The 19,922-nt window shown below is 42.8% G+C and overlaps 1 protein-coding gene across 1 annotated transcript in view; it reads right to left on the bottom strand.

Moving 5' to 3' along the window:
* LOC122561122 (guanine nucleotide-binding protein subunit alpha-14) overlaps window positions 1-19,922 on the bottom strand; it is a 176,350-nt gene that overhangs the window by 6,871 nt on the left and 149,557 nt on the right. Inside the window, exons 4-6 of the mRNA XM_043712573.2 lie at window positions 16,995-17,123; window positions 10,972-11,101; window positions 2,324-2,477 (exon numbers count right to left, since the gene is read on the bottom strand). Coding sequence (XP_043568508.1) covers window positions 2,324-2,477; window positions 10,972-11,101; window positions 16,995-17,123 — 413 coding nt within the window. The remainder of the gene's footprint in view (window positions 1-2,323; window positions 2,478-10,971; window positions 11,102-16,994; window positions 17,124-19,922) is intronic.

Here is a 19,922-nt window from a genome sequence, read left to right as displayed (position 1 = left end):
GTTGAGCTTTAAAAGGTTCCACAACATGGTGCTGACTCACATTCAAGATCTCTGGACTTTAAACTAGTCTCATCTGACCAGTTGACTGGAATCAGTCTTCTCATGCTAGGGTATGCCAATCTCAAAGTTGTTGAGAGTACAGAACCCCAGCACCACCCTCACCTGGTTTTGATCAACCAATCAAAGCTGTTTATTGGGATGTGTGGGCTTGTCAGGATCTTTCAAGTGTCTAATCCTTATTGGTCCTTCCCTTGACCCATCTCACCTGCAGCTCCCAGGAGCTATGGGAAATCAGATGGAAATAATGGAATGCTGCAATAAAAGGAACTGAAAGAAATTTCTATTTGAATAAAGTCTTATGTGTTGGATGGCAGTATTCAACTGTAACTGTCTTTCAAATCACTTCCAACTAAACATTTAAAAAATCTTCAGTCCCTACCCGAAACAACGCATGTTGTCATTGGTCATTGTGTCACCTTGAAACAATCTCAGAATCCCAATCTCATACCCAGCCTATCATAAGTTACCATAATTAATTCATGTCCATGGCAACTCAAGTCCTTTCTACAGCTATGGATCACTGTCCAGTCTTTCTACCTCTAAATACATTAACCTACAGTTCATCTGAAACGTCCTGCACTACCCTGGACTAAAGTCCCATTTGTCTACCCGACCATGCTTGCTGATCTATTTGGCACATATTTTATAGAAAGCTTGTTTGGACATGATATGTTCAATGGTCACACAGCGCAAAAAGAGGCCATTTGATTGTTCTCCAGGGCCTTGTCCTTCCCTTTTGCAGATCACCCTGCTCAGCAAGATTAATACTGAAAAAGGTTGTCTATAATTGAATCAGGACCAGGTGGAATACAAGAAGCTCTTAATAATCATTCAGACCAATTAAATAGAGAAATTAGTTGAGTTACTGCACCTAGAAATTAAGGCCTGAATCTGAGCCAGAATGCAAATTTGGTGCAGATAGACTATTCTGACATTGGCAAAATCTAAATATCCTACAGAATTTAAACGCCTTCTTATTTCCTCCCCCAACACCACACCACCCCCCTCCTCCCGCCCACCCGTCATGGTATTTCTATCCACACAACATTGATTAATAGTCTAGAAGTCTTTTGGAAGAAATATAACATTGGAGCAGAGAGAAAGATTGTCAAGTTGATTTAGATGGTAGCTTGCTAGGTCTTTACAAAACTCTCCTGCTCTTCAATCCCCACAAGTAAAGATGCTAATTTATTCAGTCCTTCTGGACTTCCCGTGAGAAAAATAATTATTGGTCACTCATCCCAGCTATATTAACACCAGAAGCTGTCAGATTTCATTTCAGATCACTTGCCCTTTAACCTCTGACTCAACCACATCCCACCCTCACCTGAGAGCAATTACAGGACAACTACAGGGATTTCTAATAAAAGAAAACAAAACTAAAATACTTGCAGGTGTATAAACTGAATTTCTCTCTCGGTCAATGGTACAAGTATTGTGGGAATAAATGTAGACACTTATTGCAATCTTGACACTCCACTATTTTCCAACAGAAATAATTTAATTATATAAAGTCATAGAGATATACAGCACAGATACAGATCCTTCGGTCCAACTCATCCATGCTGATCAGATATCCCAACCCAATCTAGTCCCACCTCCCAGCACCCAACCCATATTCCTCCAAACCCTTCCTATTAGATGTTGCAATTGTACTACCACTTCCTCTAGCAGCTCATTCCATATACATACCACCCTCTGCATGAAAAAGTTGCCCCCTAAGTTTCTTTTATATCTTTCCCTTCTCACCCTAAACCTATGCCCTCTAGTTCTGGACTGTCCCACCCCAGGGAAAAGACTTTGTCCATTTACTCTATCCATGCCCCTCATGATTTTATAAACCTCTATAAGGTCACCCCTCAGCCTCCGACACCCCAGCCTATTCAGCCTCTCCCTATAACTCAAATCCTCCAACCCTGGCAACATCCTTGTAAAATATTTGCTGAACCCTTTCAAGATTCCCAACATCCTTCCAATAGGAAGGAGGCCAGAATTGCCCACAATATTCCAACAGTGGCCTAACCAATGTCCTGTACAGCTGCAACATGACCTCCCAACTCCTGTACTCAATACTGACCGATAAACGAAAGCATACCAAATGCCTTCTTCACTATCCTATCTACTTGCGATTCCACTTTCTGCACTCCAAGGTCTCCATTATATTTGATTTCATTGTTAAACCAACAAGGAAAAAACATTTAAGCCATTTATTAATAGCTAGAATTATGATTTGAAATAGATCAAATTTCCATAAAACACTCACCATTATATTCTGGAAAATAATCGACTAAATGAGAATACATGATTTTTTCTTCCAGAAGATCCTTCTTGTTTAGGAAGAGAATGACTGAGGAACTATGAAACCAGGGATAGGTGATAATTGTCTTAAATAATGCCTTGCTCTCCTCCATCCGATTCTAAACCAAAATATAAAACACTTTTACATTAAACAGATAACAGCAGATAACGAACAGAGAAAACCATCGCCTCTGGGATGCATTGTAACAAAGTTACCTTGGAAAGATGATTCTGTATAAGGCAAGAATTCTGCCCAGTTTTATATAGAGCAGATAATGCAGGTGGCATTATTTCCAAAATGTTTTTAATTGGGGTGTTCTACTGGTGAATATTTTTCCATCTTTGATGATGTCAATAAGCAATCTAATTCTTCAGTGGCGCGTTTACTGTGCCAGTGATTACAAAGAAGAACTTAAAGTGGCACTGCCAACAGTCAAATAAGTTAATTCTGTTCTATCGGAAAAGAAAGCAGTATAAAAAAAAGGAATAAAACTAGGGCGGACCACATAGCATTAACTTAGGTATCAGAAACAGTGGAAGAGCCAGCCTAATCACTCTTTCAAAACTTCCACATAGAATCAGAGCTGTACAGCACAGAAACAGACCCTTCAGTCCAACTTGTCCATGCCAACCAGATATCCTAAATTAATCTAGTCCCATTTGCCAGCATTTGGCCCATGTTCCTCCAAACCCTTCTTATTCATATACCCATCCAAATATCTTTTAAATGCTGTAATTGGACCAGCCTCCATCACTTTTTCTGGTAGCTCATTCCACAAACGTACCACCCTCTGCATGAAACATTTGCTCCTTGTGTCACTTTTAAATGTTACCCCTCACACCCTTAAACCCATGTCCTCTAGTTCTGGACTACTCCACCCCAGGAAAAAGACCGTGTCTTTTTACCCCATCCATGCCCCTCATGATTTTATAAACCTGTATAAGGTCACCCCTCAGGCTCCACCGTTCCAGGGAAAACAGTCCCAGCCTATTCAGCCTCTCCCGACAGCTCAAACCCTCCTACCCTGACAACATCCTTGCAAATCATTTCTAAACCCTTGCAAGTTTCACAACATCCTTCTGATAGGAGGGAGACCAGAAACTGGGAACTTCAGCCAAAATTTAGAAAGCTGTTAAAAAATCTTTCAAGCGACAGCCTGACACAGTCATATCATAAAGCACCTATTTGTTCTTAAGGTGATGCTGTGCAACTTGATTTTCATTGCTGCTCTCCATCTGATGTAGGTATACCCATAACACTTTCAGGGAGGGAGTTCCAGGAGTTTTACTCACTGAAGTGAACATAATGTAAATGGAAGGCAGGCTAGTGTTGACACTGGAAGGGAGACTTGCAGTTGGTGTTTCCATGAGACTGCTATCCTTATGTCTCTACATAGTGGAGGTTGCTAGTTTGATCAATACTGTTGAAGGAAGCTTGGTGATTTGCTACATTGTATCTTGTAGATGGTACATGCCATTGCCATCTGCTTTGGTGGTGGAGAGATTGAATGTTCCAAATATTTAATGGAATGCAGATTAATCATTTGTTTTGGTTTTGAGCACTTTCACTGTTGTTGAGGGGACACTTCTTCATGCAAGGAGTATTCTACTGTATTTCCTTGCAGATGGTGGACAGGCTTAGGGGAATATCGAGGTGCATTGCATTTAAGAGAATTTCTCACCTCTGATGCGTTCGTGTAGCTGGAGCATTAACGTGATTCTTCTAATCAGGTTTTTGGTGAATGCCAACCTAATCAATGGATGTTGATTTTGGAAAATTCTGTGGTGATAAAACTGTTGAATATTAAAGAGAAATGTTTAGAACCTTTCTCATTTGAGATGGTCATTTCTTTGCAATTGTGTGGCATAAAGATTATTTCCATTCAGCAGCCCAGGCCTCAATGTTGGCCATAAGGACACAGGTTGTTTCAGTAACTGAGAAAGTTGTAGATGGTATTGAGCCTTGTGCAACTGTCAAACAATTTCACTTCAGAGCTTATGATGATATCATTGATGAACCAACTCAAGATGGTTGGGCTAAGGACACTACCCTGGGAAAACTCTGGAGCAATGCTGGGGCTATAATGGTTGAACCTTGATGTACACAATATGTTGTAGAGTCATTGAGTCACACAACATGGAAACTGACCCTTTAGGGAGAAAGTGAGGTCTGCAGATGCTGGAGATCAGAGCTGGAAATGTGTTGCTGGAAAAGCGCAGCAGGTCAGGCAGCATCCAGGGAACAGGAGAATCGACGTTTCGGGCATAAGCCCTTCTTCAGGAAACTGACCCTTTAGTCCAATTTGTTCATGCTGACCAAGTTTCCCTTGATGGCACTTGCCAGGATAATACCTTCCATTCATTTGTTGTTGATTGAGAAAGAACCAGTGGGGCTGTAATTGGCCAAATTGGATTTATCCTGCTTTTTATGAACAAAACTTACCTGGGCAATTTTCCACATTGTCCTGCATAGGTCAGTAATGTAGCTGTAATAGAATAGTTTTGCAGGAAAATGGCTAGTTATCAATCACTGAAAAATTTGTTGTCTCAGTGTCTCAAGCCTTTTCTTGATGTCACATGGAATGAGGAGAAAGTGAGGTCTGCAGATGCTGGAGATCAGAGCTGGAAATGTGTTGCTGGAAAAGCGCAGCAGGTCAGGCAGCATCCAGGGAACAGGAGAATCGACGTTTCGGGCATAAGCCCTTCTTCAGGAATGGGGAAAGTTTGTCCAGCAGGCTAAGATAAAAGGTAGGGAGGAGGGACTTGGGGGAGGGGCGTCAGAAATGTGATAGGTGGAAAGAGGTCAAGGTGAGGGTGATAGGTCAGACTGGGGTGGGGGCGGAGAGGTCGGGAAGAAGATCTCAGGTTAGGAAGGCGGTGCTGAATTTGATGGATTTGACTGAGAAAGGGTGGGGGGAGGGGAAATGAGGAAACTGGTGAAATCCGAGTTCATCCCTTGTGGTTGGAGGGTTCCAAGCCGGAAGATGAGGCGTTCTTCCTCCAACCGTCGTTTTGTTGTGGTCTGACGATGGAGGAGTCCAAAGACCTGCATATCCTTGGTGGAGTGGGAGGGGGAATTGAAATGTTGAGCTACAGGGTGGTTGGGTTGGTTGGTCCGGGTGTCCCAGAGGTGTTCTCTGAAACGCTCCGCAAGTAGCCGGCCTGTCTCCCCAATATAGAGGAGGCCACATCGGGTGCAGAGGATGCAATAGATGATATGTGTGGAGGTGCAGGTGAATCTGTGGCGGATATGGAAGTTTCCTTTGGGGCCTTGGAGGGAGGTGAGTGGGGAGGTGTGGGCGCAAGTCTTGTACCTCCTGCGGTTGCAGGGGAAGGTGCCGGGAGTGGAGGTTGGGTTGGTGTTGGGTGTGGATCTGACGAGGGAGTCACGGAGGGAGTGGTCTTTACGGAATGCTGATGGGGAGGGGAGGGAAATATATCCTTGGTGGTGGGGTCCGTTTGGAGGTAGCGGAAATGACGGTGGATGATGCGCTGTACATGGAGATTGGTGGGGTGGTAGGTGAGGACCAGTGGGGTTCTGTCCTGTTGGCGTTTGGAGGGGCGGGGTTCAAGGGCGGAGGAGCGGGAAGTGGAAGAGATGCGGTGGAGGGCATCGTCGACCACGTCGGGGGGGAAATTGCGGTCCTTGAAGAAGGAGGCCATCTGGGTTGTGCGTTTTTGGAACTGGTCCTCCTGGGAGCAGATGCGGCGGATTCGAAGGAATTGGGAGAATGGTATGGCGTTTTTACAGGGGGCAGGATGGGAGGAGGTGTAGTCCAGGTAGCTGTGGGAGTCGGTCGGTTTGTAGTAGATGTCCGTGTTGATTCGGTCGCCTGAGATAGAAATAGAAAGGTTGAGGAAGGGGAGGGAGGAATCTGAGACTGTCCAGGTGAATTTGAGGTCGGGGTGGAAGGTGTTGGTGAAGTGGATGAACTGTTCAACTTCCTTGTGGGAGCACGAGGCGGCGCCAATACAGTCATCGATGTAGCGGAGGAAAAGGTGGGGGGGTGGGGCCAGTGTAGTTGCGGAAGATGGATTGTTCCACATATCCTACGAAGAGGCAGGCATAGCTGGGGCCCATGCGGGTGCCCATGGCTACTCCTTTCGTTTGGAGGAAGTGGGAGGATTGGAAAGAGAAGTTGTTCAGGGTGAGGTGCAGTTCAGTCAGTCGAAGGAGGGTGTCAGTGGAAGGGTACTGGTCGGTACGGCGGGAAAGAAAGAAGCGGAGGGCTTCGAGTCCTTCGTGATGAGGGATGGAGGTGTACAGGGACTGGATGTCCATGGTGAAAATAAGGCGTTGGGGACCGGGGAAGCGAAAATCATGGAGCAGGTGGAGGGCATGGGTGGTGTCCCGAACGTAGGTGGGGAGTTCTTGGACTAAGGGGGACAGGACGGTGTCAAGGTATGCAGAGATGAGTTCGGTGGGGCAGGAGCAGGCGGAGACAATGGGTCGGCCGGGGCAGTCAGGTTTGTGGATTTTGGGCAGGAGGTAGAAGGGGGAGGTGCGGGGCTGTGGGACTATGAGGTTGGAGGCGGTGGATGGGAGATCCCCCGAGGTGATGAGGTTATGGACGTTCTGGGAGATGATGGTTTGGTGGTGGGGGGTGGGGTCATGGTCAAGGGGGCAGTAGGAGGAGGTATCTGCGAGCTGGCATTTGGCCTCATCGGTGTAGAGGTCGGTGCGCCAAACTACTACCGCGCTTCCCTTGTCTGCTGGTTTGATAGTGAGGTTGGGGTTGCAACGGAGTGAGTGGAGGGCTGCGCGTTCCGAGGGTGAGAGGTTGGAGTGGGTGAGTGGGGTGGGGGAGTTCAGGTGGCAGTTAATATCGCGACAGCAGTTGGCTATGAAGAGGTCGAGGGCAGGTAGGAGGCCAGCACGGGGTGTCCAGGTGGATGGGGTGTGTTGGAGGCGGGAGAAGGGGTCGTCAGAGGGTGGGCGGGAATCTTGGTTAAAGAAGTGGGCACAGAGGAGAAGGCGGCGGAAGAATTGTTCGAGGTCACGCCGCGTGTTGAATTCATTAATCCGGGAGCGTAGGTGAATGAAAGTGAGGCCCTTGCTGAGGACTGATCTTTCATCCTCAGAGAGGGGTAGGTCTGGAGGGATAGTGAAAACACGGCAGGGCTGGGAGCTAGGACCTGGTGTGGGGCTGGAGGTGGGTGTGGGGGCGGGGTTAGGTCTGGGGGCGGGGACGGGGATCGGCGTGGGGGCGGGGTTGGGCGTGGTGACGGCGATAGGCGAAGGGGCGGGGTTAGACGTGGTGACGGAAATAGGCGTGGGGGCGGGGTTAGGCATGCAGTCGGAGATCGGCGAAGGGGCGGGGTTAGGCGAGGTGACGGAACTCGCCGGGGGGGGCGGGGTTAGGCGTGGAGATCGACGTGGGGGCGGAGACACATGCGGCGTTGTGGGCGTGTAGGTTAGTGACATCAGTGGGGGCGGAACCAACCACAAGGGATGAACTCGGATTTCACCAGTTTCCTCATTTCCCCTCCCCCCACCCTGTCTCAGTCAAATCCATCAAATTCAGCACCGCCTTCCTAACCTGAGATCTTCTTCCCGACCTCTCCGCCCCCACCCCAGTCTGACCTATCACCCTCACCTTGACCTCTTTCCACCTATCACATTTCCGACGCCCCTCCCCCAAGTCCCTCCTCCCTACCTTTTATCTTAGCCTGCTGGACAAACTTTCCCCATTCCTGAAGAAGGGCTTATGCCCGAAACGTCGATTCTCCTGTTCCCTGGATGCTGCCTGACCTGCTGCGCTTTTCCAGCAACACATTTCCATCACATGGAATGAATCAAATTGGTTAAAGACTGATGTATGTGATGTGGTGACCTACTAATGATGGCAAGCTGAATCATCCACTTGGTACTTCTGCCTGAAGATGGTTATAAATGCGTCCGTTTTTTTAACACTGGTCCTTGGTTTGTCCATCACTGTTATGGGTATACCTACATCAGATGGAGGGCAGCAATGAAAATCAAGTTGCACAGCATCACCTTAAGAACAAATAGGAATGATCAATAATTGCATGTCTCAGGAACAGGAGCACATTAAGTCCACGATTGTTCCATCCCGCTAGATGATGTGATGATAGTATTCCTTGATGTTATCAATACGAAAAACCCTTTCAATCTCTATGATGAACACACTCATTAACTGAGTTTCCTTAACCCTTTTAAAAAGGGTACTCCAAACAATCATTATTCTGAGTGAAAAGGTGGGTACGGTCTGTCAAACTATCATGCTGCCAAGTTATCTAAATGTTCAGCCATTTAAAATTAACATAAACCTGCCTGAGCAGATGAAAATCAGTTCTAACTGTTTTAATAGTTGTTCGTTGACAGAACCACAAGTGCTTTCATTCGAACATTGTGAATATTTGACTGCTTTCCATAACCTATCGTCACTGTGGAGGGGAAATGGGTGTTCTTGTTATATATTGATTGACAGCTCAGAGAGGTCATTAAAAGATTTGATGTGGGATTATTAATTAAGTCTGGAGGGAATTTATGTGCTTTGAACAGGCATTCATGATTGAGTTTTTAAAAAAATCTTTTTTGAGGGACAAGGACAGCAGATACATTAGAGCACCACCAAATGCAAGCTTCCCATCCAAACCACTCATCTTACTGACTTGGAAATAGATCACCATTCCTTCCCTGCTGCTGGGTCAAATCCCCAGAATTTCCCTCCCTTAAGACATTGAGGGTCTATCAATAGTACATGCCCTGTAACAGTTCAAGGTGACAGCTCACCACTACCTTCTCAAGGACAACAGGAAAATGCAATAAATGCTGACCCAGTCAGCATAACCTGTATGTCCCACAAATGAATAAAAAGGAATAATAGATATTGAGAACTTTATTTCTTCTCAGCATGGTTTCTGAGATTCCTCATGGTGGGTATAAGGTGAATTGGTATGGAGGATATACGGGGAAATTGTGATTAGGTTACAACTTGGCACTACGATGGCACTGGAGCATAAACCAGCAAAATCATGCACTGGGGCCTTCGGTTAACATAGATTGTTACGTATGGGCATGTGGCTACAGGGCTTACTGTTTCCAGAAATGACTGGGACAAAGTCCTGGAGAACCAGAGTAACATAGAACATAGATAGAACATAGAAGAATACAGCGCAGTACAGGCCCTTCGGCCCTCGATGTTGCGCCGATCCAAGCCCACCTAACCTACACTAGCCTACTATCCACCATATGCCTATCCAATGCCCGCTTAAATGCCTATAATGAGGGAGAGTCCACCACTGCTACTGGCAGGGCATTCCATGAACTCACGACTTGCTGAGTAAAGTAACCTTTTCAACTCCACACTCACCAGCCCCTGCTCTGTACCCAAGGGTAAGGCACAGCCTATCCCCACATCGATCCACTCCGCGGCTCCAGAAAAAACATCACATCATTTGACGATGAAGCAAATCAAGAAATTCCCCAAATCCCACTTTCCACCAAATTCAGTCAAAATCCAAGCCCTTTGTATGCAGTATTATAGTGAACTGGAACCAGAATCTACAACTTTTACATTGGCATTTAACTAGAATAAATAAATGAAGCTCACATTCAAAAGGAAACAACTTTGGATTTCACTTGCTATTAATTGTTTCAATTACAGGAAATTGTACAACAGTCAGACCACTTCGCCTTACTCAGACTCCCATTTCATTTATTTGGTATTATTTTCATTGTCAATTATTTACTTCATTTCTGTTATTTGACTGAAATTAATTTTTGTGGCAAGTTCTGAAAGGAAACTAATTCTTTCAATCATAGAATCCCTACAGTGTAGAAACAGGCCATTCGGCCCACTAAGTGCACACTGGCTCTCCTCGGAGCATCGCTCCCAGACTCTCATCTCTTCCATTGCCCTGTTAGTCTGCATTTCTCGTGGCTAATCCACCTAACCTGGCCACTACTGGCAATTTAGCATGGCCAATCCACCTAACGTGCACATCTTTGGACTGTGGAAGGAAACCGGGGCATCTGGAGTAAGCCCACACAGATACGGAGAGAGCATGCAAATTCCGCTCAGATAGTCGCCAGAGACTGGAATTGAACCCAGGTCCCTGACGCTGTGAGGCAGCAGTGTTTTTTTTTCCACAGTACTATCAATAATCCGAGTGAAATACATAGCACAAAAAGAAGGTTCATAAACGAAGTGAATTAAGTTTCATCGTTACATGGAAGAACATAAACTTAATATTTAAGCTTTCTTTCCTGTGTGTTTCATCCAGGTCATTAATTGCATTGTAAAACATTTCCTTTCAGAAATTTCAGCATCAGGACAGAGACTCATTCAGCAAAAAAACTGACTGAACACGGAAAAGTTTTTTTTTTAAAAACAGACGAAATGACACGAAAATTTGTGTAAATTGAGGAATATGGCACTGGTTATTCTTTACCAAAGCTATGATAAGTGCCTCTGTTTTTGATAATGCCAATACTACACAAGATCCAGAAAAATAATTAACTTCAGAAATTTCCTCCATTTTTTGAGACGTTCGGAATTTCTAACACTTTTTTTAAAAAGTACAAGTCTTCAGTAAAAGTTGGATCTTGTTGACAATCCTATCATACGATTGCCAATAAATAATTACCTCATTATCACATTCAGCCAGAACCTGATCATATTCACTTAGTGCAACTAAGAAAATGATTGAGGTGACATTCTCAAAACAATGAATCCATTTTCTTCGTTCAGATCTCTGACCTCCAACATCCACCATCCTACAAAGTAAACCAAAAAAAGTTTCAAACTCAATAGTATTGAATGTTCAAACATAGAATATGTAAACTACAAACAGAATGGAGTTTAATTTAGATAAATGTGAGGTCCTGCATTTTGGGAAGGCAAATCAGGGCAAGACTTATACAGTTAATGGTAGGCTCCTGGGAAGTGTTACCAAACAAAAAGACTTGAGTGCAGGCTCATATTTCCTTGAAAGTGGAGTCCCAAGTAGACAGGGTACAGAAGGCTGCACTTGGTATGCTCGCCTCTGTTGGTCACTGCATTGAATGTAGAATTTGGAACGTCATGTTGCAGCTGTACTGGACATTGGTTAGACCACTTTTGGAATACTGCATGCAACTCTGGTCTCCTGGCTATTGAAAGATGTTGTTAAACTTGACAGAGTGCAGAAAAGATTTACAAGGATGTTGCCAGGATTGGAGCATTTGAGCTTTAGGGAGAGGCTGAATAGACTGAGGTGCGACCGGAGAGATATTTATAAAATCATGAGGGACATGGTGAATAACCTAGATCTTTTTCCCAGGATAGGGGAGTCCAAAACGAGAGGGCATAGGTTTAAGGTGGGAAGGGAAGATTTAAAAGGGACCTAAGGGGCAACATTTTCATGCAGAGGGTGATACATGTATGGAATAAGCTGCCAGAGCATGTGGAGGCTGGTACAATTACAACAACATTTAAAAGACATCTGGATGGGTACATGAATGGAAAGGATTTAGAGTGATATGGGCTAAATGCTGGCAAATGAGACTGGTTCAATTTAAGATATCTGGTCAGAGAGAGAGAGACCACCAGCAGAGAGACAATGGGATATAGTAGTTTAAACAGAAACAACTACCTTCATTCTTAGTTTTATTAAGAATCAGCTCCACCAGTGAAGTGTGTTAAATGTTGCGCTGGAATTTGTAAAGTCCAACTTTTTAAACAACCTTTAAATATCTCATCACCTAAGTGGGACTTTAAACAAAGTAGTTAAGGTTTGAAATAGGATAAGACCTTTTAATTTGTAACATGGGTGATTTGGTAATGTCTTTAAACAGCTCAATTAACAATATTGGGGCCTCTTGTGGCATTGTGGTATGGCTTTCCCTGATCCAGAGGGCTCCATTTGAGGGGCACTATTCCTACATCTGGACCAGAAGGCTCTGTTTCAAATCCCATCTGCTCCAGTTTTTAAAAAAAGTACTGATAACAAAAGGATTTAGAGTGGATTTGGTGGGCAGCACGGTGGCACAGTGGTTAGCACTGCTGCCTCACAGCGCCTGAGACCCGGGTTCATTTCCCGCCTCAGGCGACTGACTGTGTGGAGTTTGCACGTTCTCCCCGTGTCTGCGTGGGTTTCCTCCGGGTGCTCCGGTTTCCTCCCACAGTCCAAAAGATGTGCAGGGTCAGGTGAATTGGCCATGCTAAATTGCCCGTAGTGTTAGGTAAGGGGTAAATGTAGGGGTATGGGTGGGTTTCGCTTCGGCGGGTCGGTGTGGACTTGTTGGGCCGAAGGGCCTGTTTCCACACTGTAATGTAATCTAATACGGGGTGGCACGGTGGCACAGTGGTTAGCACTGCTGCCTCACAGCGCCTGAGACCCGGGTTCAATTCCTGCCTCAGGCGACTGACTGTGTAGAGTTTGCACGTTCTCCCCGTGTCTGCGTGGGTTTCCTCCGGGTGCTCCGGTTTCCTCCCACAGTCCAAAGATGTGCAGGTCAGGTGAATTGGCTATGCTAAATTGCCCATAGTGTTAGGTAAGGGGTAAATGTAGGGGTATGGGTGGGTTGCGCTTCGGCGGGTCGGTGTGGACTTGTTGGGCCGAAGGGCCTGTATCCACACTGTAATGTAATCTAATGTAATCTAATCTAATCTCTAATAGCAAAAGACAGCTAGGTTTTGAGGGAGGTTCTTTGTATAGTGTTGTGTTCTTACCACTGAGCCAGAACATATCAAGACAGATTGGTTTAAAAAAGTTAAAAATCACACAACACCAGGTTATAGTCCAACAGGTTTAACTGGAAGCACACTAGCTTTCGGAGCGTCGCTCCTTCATCAGGTGATAGTGGAGGGCTCAATCCTAACACAGAATTTATAGTAAAAATTTACAGTGTGATGTAACAAAATTATACATTGAAAAATTGATTGTTAAGTCTTTCATCTGTTTAAATACCATGATAGTTTCACTTCTTTCACCAATGGAAACATCGTCACAAAATGTTTTATTAAAAAGTTGCATTCTTGGGTTAGCTGTTAACAATGGTGATAGCTAGACAATATGTTGAAGGTGTTGGCTCCCTGTGTTCTGTCTATGCCATGATTTTTAGATTGATTCTAATCTAAAAAGAGAGATAACGGAGTTCTACATGAATGCCTGCAGTCTTTGAGCAAAGTACAATGTAACCCTGAAAGTACAAATTCACCCCACAAAATACATGTGTGCATATGGGTCTTTGTCTGTCTGTCTGTGTGTGTCCCCGTCTGGGTTGGGGGTTTAGAGTGCGAGAAAGAGTGTGTGTGTGTCTGTGTATGTGTCTGTGTGTGTGTGTGTCTGTGTGTAGTGAATGTAGACTGTCTTAAGTCTGTGAGGGGGTGCATGTGAGAGTGTGGGAGTGTGTATGTCTGTAAGGGTGGGTGTGGGTGTCCGTGTGTATGTGTGCATAGGAGTGCCTGTGTGTGCACATAGACACCCACACCCACCCTTACAGACATACACACTCCCACATGCACCCTACACTCACTACACACACACAACCCCCAACCCAGACAGACCCACACACAGACAGACAAAGACCCATACACACATATTTTGTGGGGTGAATTTGTACTTGCAGGGTTACAGTGTATTTTGCTCAAAAACTGCATGCATTCATGTAAAACCCCATTATCTCCCTTTTTAGATTAGAATCAATCTAAACATCATGGCATAGACAGAGAACACAGGGGGCTAATACCTTCAACATATTGTCTAGCTATCACCATTGTTAACAGCTAACCCAAGAATGCAACTTTTTAATAAAAAGTTTTGTGATGTACACATGAAAGAAGTGAAACTATCATGGTATTTAAACAGATGAAAGATTTAACAGACTATCAATTTTTCAATGTATAATTCAGTTACATCACACTAAGTTTTTGCTATAAATTCTGTGTTAGGATTGAGCCCTCTACTATCACCTGATGAAGGAGCGACGCTCTGAAAGCTAGTGTGCTTCCAATTAAACCTGTTGGACTATAACCTGGTGTTGTGTGATTTTTAACTTTGTACACCCCAGTCCAACACCGTCATCTCCAAATCATGGTTTCAAAAAAGGGTTCTTCCCCATTGGAATGTTGACTTCCAGACAAGGAAAGGATCCAGAAGGGGAAAGTGGAACTCATCTACAACAAAACCTTTGTATGTCTCTGAAAGTAGTTTGTTGCAATAATTCAACGTATGGATATGGATCTGTGAAACAATATTTCTCAAAAAAAACTAAGATGAAATGGCTCATGAGACACTTGATGCATTGGTAGTAATTTTCCAATACTCCATAGATTTGGGGGAAGGTTCCACTGGATTGGAAAGGGTGGATGTAACACCTTTATTCAAAAAAGGATACGCTCAAAGCAGGAAACTAAAGGACCATTTTATTATCAAAGATATTATGGCAGGCGCACTCAAAGGTTCAAGGAAATCAGGCAGAGGGTCAGCATGGTATTCAGAAAGAAAAATCATGTTTAACAAATTAATTGGAGCTCCTTGAGGAAGTAACATGTGCTTTGAATAAAAGGGAAATTGGTGCATGCTCTGTACTTAGATTCAGAAGGCATTTAATAAGGTGCCACAAAGGTTTGGTGGGAAACAGAAGTCCACGGTGTAGGGTGTAACATATTGACATGAAGTTTGGCTGGCTAACTGCAAGCCAAGTGTAGACTTAAATGGTCATTTTCCAGTTGGTATGACATGATGTCTGGCGTGCCACAAGGACCAGTAATGGGACCTCAAATTCTTACAATTTATATAAATTACTTTGTGAAAGGAGTCAAAAGTATGGCTGCTACATTTGCTTGAGACACAAAGATAGCCAAGAAAGCCAGTTGTGTAGTAGAGGGCATTACAACACCAGATACAGATGGGTTATAAGTGAGTGGACAAAGATCTGACAAAGGGAAATGTGAAACTGTCCATTTTGCAAACAGGAATAGAAATAAAGCATATAATCCAAATGGTGAGAGATTACAGAACTTGGAGATACAAGAGATCTGGGTGACCCTGTGCATAAAATACACAAGGTTACTGCAAAGGTTTAACAAAGAATAATGACAGCTAAGAGAATATTATTGTTTATTCAGAGTGGAATGCAATACAAGGAGGGAGGTCATTCTTCAAACCCACAGAGCACTGGGGAGACCACATCTGGACCACCATACATAACACTGGTCTCCTTATTTAAGAAAGAATTCAAGCATCTTGGAAGCAGTTCAGGCAGGTTGACTAGACTAAAACCTAGAATGGGTGGATTATCATACATAAGGAAAGATTGGGCAGGCTCAGCTTGTAGCTGCTGGAGTTTAGAGGTGTAACAGGCAACTTGACTGAAACAATCAAGATCCTGAGGGGTCCTGACAGAGCAGATATGGTAAGGATGCTTCCACTTGAGGTAGTTTTGAATTAAAGATCACCATATAAAAATAAGGGATCATCCATTTAAGAGACAGGTAAAGGTTTTTTTCCCCTCACAGAAGGTCATGAATCTTTGAAATGTCCTTCCTCAAAAGGCTGTGGAAGCATCTTTAAGATAGAGGTTGCTCAGCAAGGGTGCGAAAGATTATCAGATATAATTGGGAATGTAGAGCAATGAGATCAGCCATGATCTTATTTAATGACAGAGCAGGTTCGAGGGTCCGTGCAGCCTATTCTTGCTCTTAATGTGTATGCTCGCACTTAACAACAGAAGTATTTGCAGTGGATGCCTTTATACGGGACACATTCAAGAGTCAGGTTATCTATTTTATACACACACATCACAAACTTCTTGCATCCAGGCAGACTTACTAGGCAAGGTCTTTCAGGTAGTTTCCAAACGGAAGTATTTCTTTCAAGTGCAAATAGAGAATATAAATAATTTATAATGCACTGATCCATTCTTCACTAAGTCTCAGCCAAAAAAATGAAACTATGTCACTGCTTGAAAAAAGAAGAAACTAAGTTTATAAATACCTACGCTGGAAAATCCACAACTACTTAAAATGAAGCTAATTTAGCTACTATCTCCAATTGGAGGCAGGACTTCTTATTTATTTTGATGGATAGGAACTCATTGACTGAATTGCAAAGACAAAGGTAATATTCGAGGAATCTTATTCTCTTCTTTTTCAGAGGAGCTTACAGAAGTGCATATTTAATAAAATAGGGCTATGGCTTTAAATACATAAAAAATCTTTCAAATCACAATATTTAGAGAACTGTCCTTTAGATTCCCGGACTTTTATATTAACACCTTTTGGATTGCAAATGTGGCTACTACACCATAAATTAAGGTTGATGCACACATTCATACATAAAAATATTGCCAGTGTGTTATCAAAAAATGCACACGGAGTAAATCATCAGTTCAAGAAATCACAAAGTCAAACATTAGAATCCAGAAAGGTTCGAAGATGGTTAGTCAGTCATTGCATTTCAGTTATCAGAATGCTGACTGACTTGGGATTTAGTATTAATTTGAGCTTGTGGTAAATACAATAGCCAAGTTAGTGCTATGTGTTTCTCAAACTGTGTTCCCTGAACAAGCGATGTAAATAAGTCTCCATTTTTACACAGATATTATGTTTTGATTCATGTGAAATTAACATGGTGCTTTCTCACATTAAAATGAAAAACCATTTCTAACTATCCAGTTTCAATACCTGAAGATTATGTTCTCCAAATCAAAAGGATATTCAATTATTCCAGTTGTTGGTACCCTGACACGCAGTATGTCTTGCTGAGTTGGTATATATATTGGTGAACTAATGCGGTCTACGTCACTAAGATAGCTGGAAAATGAAAACAGATCAATCACAGCAAATTACAAATCCTTCAATGTGATTCACTGCATCAATGTTTAAGAAAAGCAGAATTAAAACTGATGCATACCAACAGTTGCCGAAGACAAACATATTTAATAGTTTCTGGTTAGTCTAGTTCCTGAAATGTGACAAAATCCCATAGAAACAAAACTTTATAGCAGAGTTACGGAGATGATTAAACCAAATCAGTCTGTCTACTTCTCTATTTGCAACAGTAAAATCAAAGCCTTAAAAAAAAACCCTCAAAATTGACCCCAATGTTTCCTAACCAGACTTTTGAATAGCCAATCGAAATGAATAATTAATTCCAAACATTGATTTGCATATTAAACAAAAGACTTAGCAATTTATTACCAATATAGTAACTTGAGCACAGCAAAAGTTAAACAGCAAAGTAATCTAATTGGTCTATACTTACCCAGAGGTTTTTTTCAGGCCCATTCACACAAAAGGAAAACAGATAAACACTTAAGGGAGTAAAAGAAATAACAAAACTGGCAGATTACTTAAGTGGTTTTCATGATATGTTGTTCCATAGTGATAGATGATGGTTGACTGAGTATGTTGATCAGAGTCACCTTTACAGTCACTCAGAGGGTGTCATACAGAGAGGTTAGACTGGGAGCTTTCAAATCTTGGTGTACTGTAGCGCAAACAACCAGATTCTTTCTTCATATCCAAAACACAATTCAATCTATGATCACTCCCTGACAGCTTAACCATATCCTCCATGTCCAAATTACTATTCAACATCTGCCATCTGTCTCAGCACAAGGTCTTTGCCAGACTTGCTGGAATGAATTTCCATGGACTGACCTCAATAGCCAACTTCTGCTATCTGTTGGAACAATGTTTTTCCTTGGTGATAAAGTGTCTGCAGAACTTTTTGATCAGGAACCAACCTGTAATTAACTTCCAGGACATGCCTCAGCTCCGTTTTTCTTTTAAAAAGCTTTACCCACAATCCAGAAGTCATCTTTAGCTCACAGTTCTCAGTTCATTTCTTTTATCAATCTTGGTTTGGAGCAAAGTAAAAGTTATGAATAACCATTGAGGGCTCCAAAACAAAAGAGGCACTAGTCCACTGTTGGCTCTTGACTAGAACAGTTCAAGCTAACAACATTGTTTTGCTTTCATCTCATTGACTTATGTCTCCTTTATTGAAGAAATTTTAACAGTAAAGTATTTGAAATTCTAATCAATCACTACATCAAAATCTATGAAACTCTCGTTATTTACAATAATATTTCTAAATGAGTTATCCCTCATTACTGGAAACAGAGAAAATAGTTTTCAAAACCCTACAATACTTTGAAAGTATCAATTAAATATAGTCAGAGTCTCACAGTTCCAATGGAAACAATTCCAATTTGCCCTAAGCCACAATTTCCTATTACTATATTGATAAATCCAAGTAATATGTGCTCTCCAGACTAGGGTTCTCTATTTTCTTTCTTTCATATAAGGAAGACATTTTAACACTGTCATTCCCTTCCCTCAAAACCACAATTCAAATCACCTCTACAAATACAGATACAGAGAATAATATGAACCTAACACTGACACTGTTTCCTCTTCTCAAACATATTTTCAATCCATGCTGCTATACTTTTCAATGCATGATGTGCCTCTGCTCCCATGGAGTGTAGCAGTTTCTCATAGCTACAGCTTTTCATTGCTGTTATCACTCAGACAAGTCTGCACTGTATATGCTCAATTGCTTTAATACTTTTTCCATAATGGCTGCCTATAACAATATGTCTTTGTCAATGTTATATCATGGAAATAAATTGAGGTTGAGACAGATGAAGTCAACTTGAGATAAAGAGCTTGTTTTCACAAGTGTGCAGCATGTCAAGATGAGATTTAACTTATTTTTAAAGAAACAACTTGCACATATGTAGCACTTTAATGTCAGAAAATGTCCTAAAGCAATTCACAGGGGGATTAACAAACTTGACAAAGAGACATAAGGAGGTATTACACACATACGCAGAAGTTGTCAACATGTAGGTTTGAAGGAGCACTTCAAAAGATAGAGGGAATAAGGAGGTAATTCCAAACAATGAATTTAGGTAGTTAAAGCTGAAGTGCCCATGGTGCAACAACTAGGATAAGACCACCCTAAGACCTATGAGCAGCAGGCGGCCATTCAACCAGATTAGGGAAACCACTGGAGAAAATTCCAAAGGAGAGTATTAATCGCCACTTGGAGAAGCAAGATTTGATCAGGAAGAGACAGCATGGCTTTGTCAAAAAGAGGTCACATCTAACAAATTTGATTTAATTTTGCAAAGATGGGTCCAAGTGTTTAGATTAAGGTAGCTGAAAATGTGTTGCTGGAAAAGCGCAGCAGGTCAGGCAGCATCCAGGGAACAGGAGAATCGACGTTTCGGGCATAAGCCCTACTTCAGGAAGGGCTTATGCCCGAAACGTCGATTCTCCTGTTCCCTGGATGCTGCCTGACCTGCTGCGCTTTTCCAGCAACACATTTTCAGCTCTGATCTCCAGCATCTGCAGACCTCACTTTCTCCTTTAGATTAAGGTAGTGCAGTTGATGTAGCTCATATGGATTTCAATAAAGCCTTTTATAAGGTCCCACATGGGAGGTGGATAAAGAAGGTAAAAGCACATGACAGCCAGAGTAACTTGGCAAAATAGATCCAAAATTAGGTTCCTGATAGGAGACAGAGGGTGGTGGTATAACATTTACATGAAGATTGGCTGAATGACTGATAGTGAAGAAGGTCTTAAGTTAAGGAGGAT

Source organism: Chiloscyllium plagiosum, unplaced genomic scaffold (assembly GCF_037043375.1).
Source record: "Chiloscyllium plagiosum isolate Xiang-an unplaced genomic scaffold, Cpla_swu_hap1 HiC_scaffold_2, whole genome shotgun sequence".
Taxonomy (NCBI): Eukaryota; Metazoa; Chordata; class Chondrichthyes; order Orectolobiformes; family Hemiscylliidae; genus Chiloscyllium; species Chiloscyllium plagiosum.
Note: the sequence above shows the minus strand (reverse complement) of the source record. Positions and strands in the feature narration are given on the sequence as shown.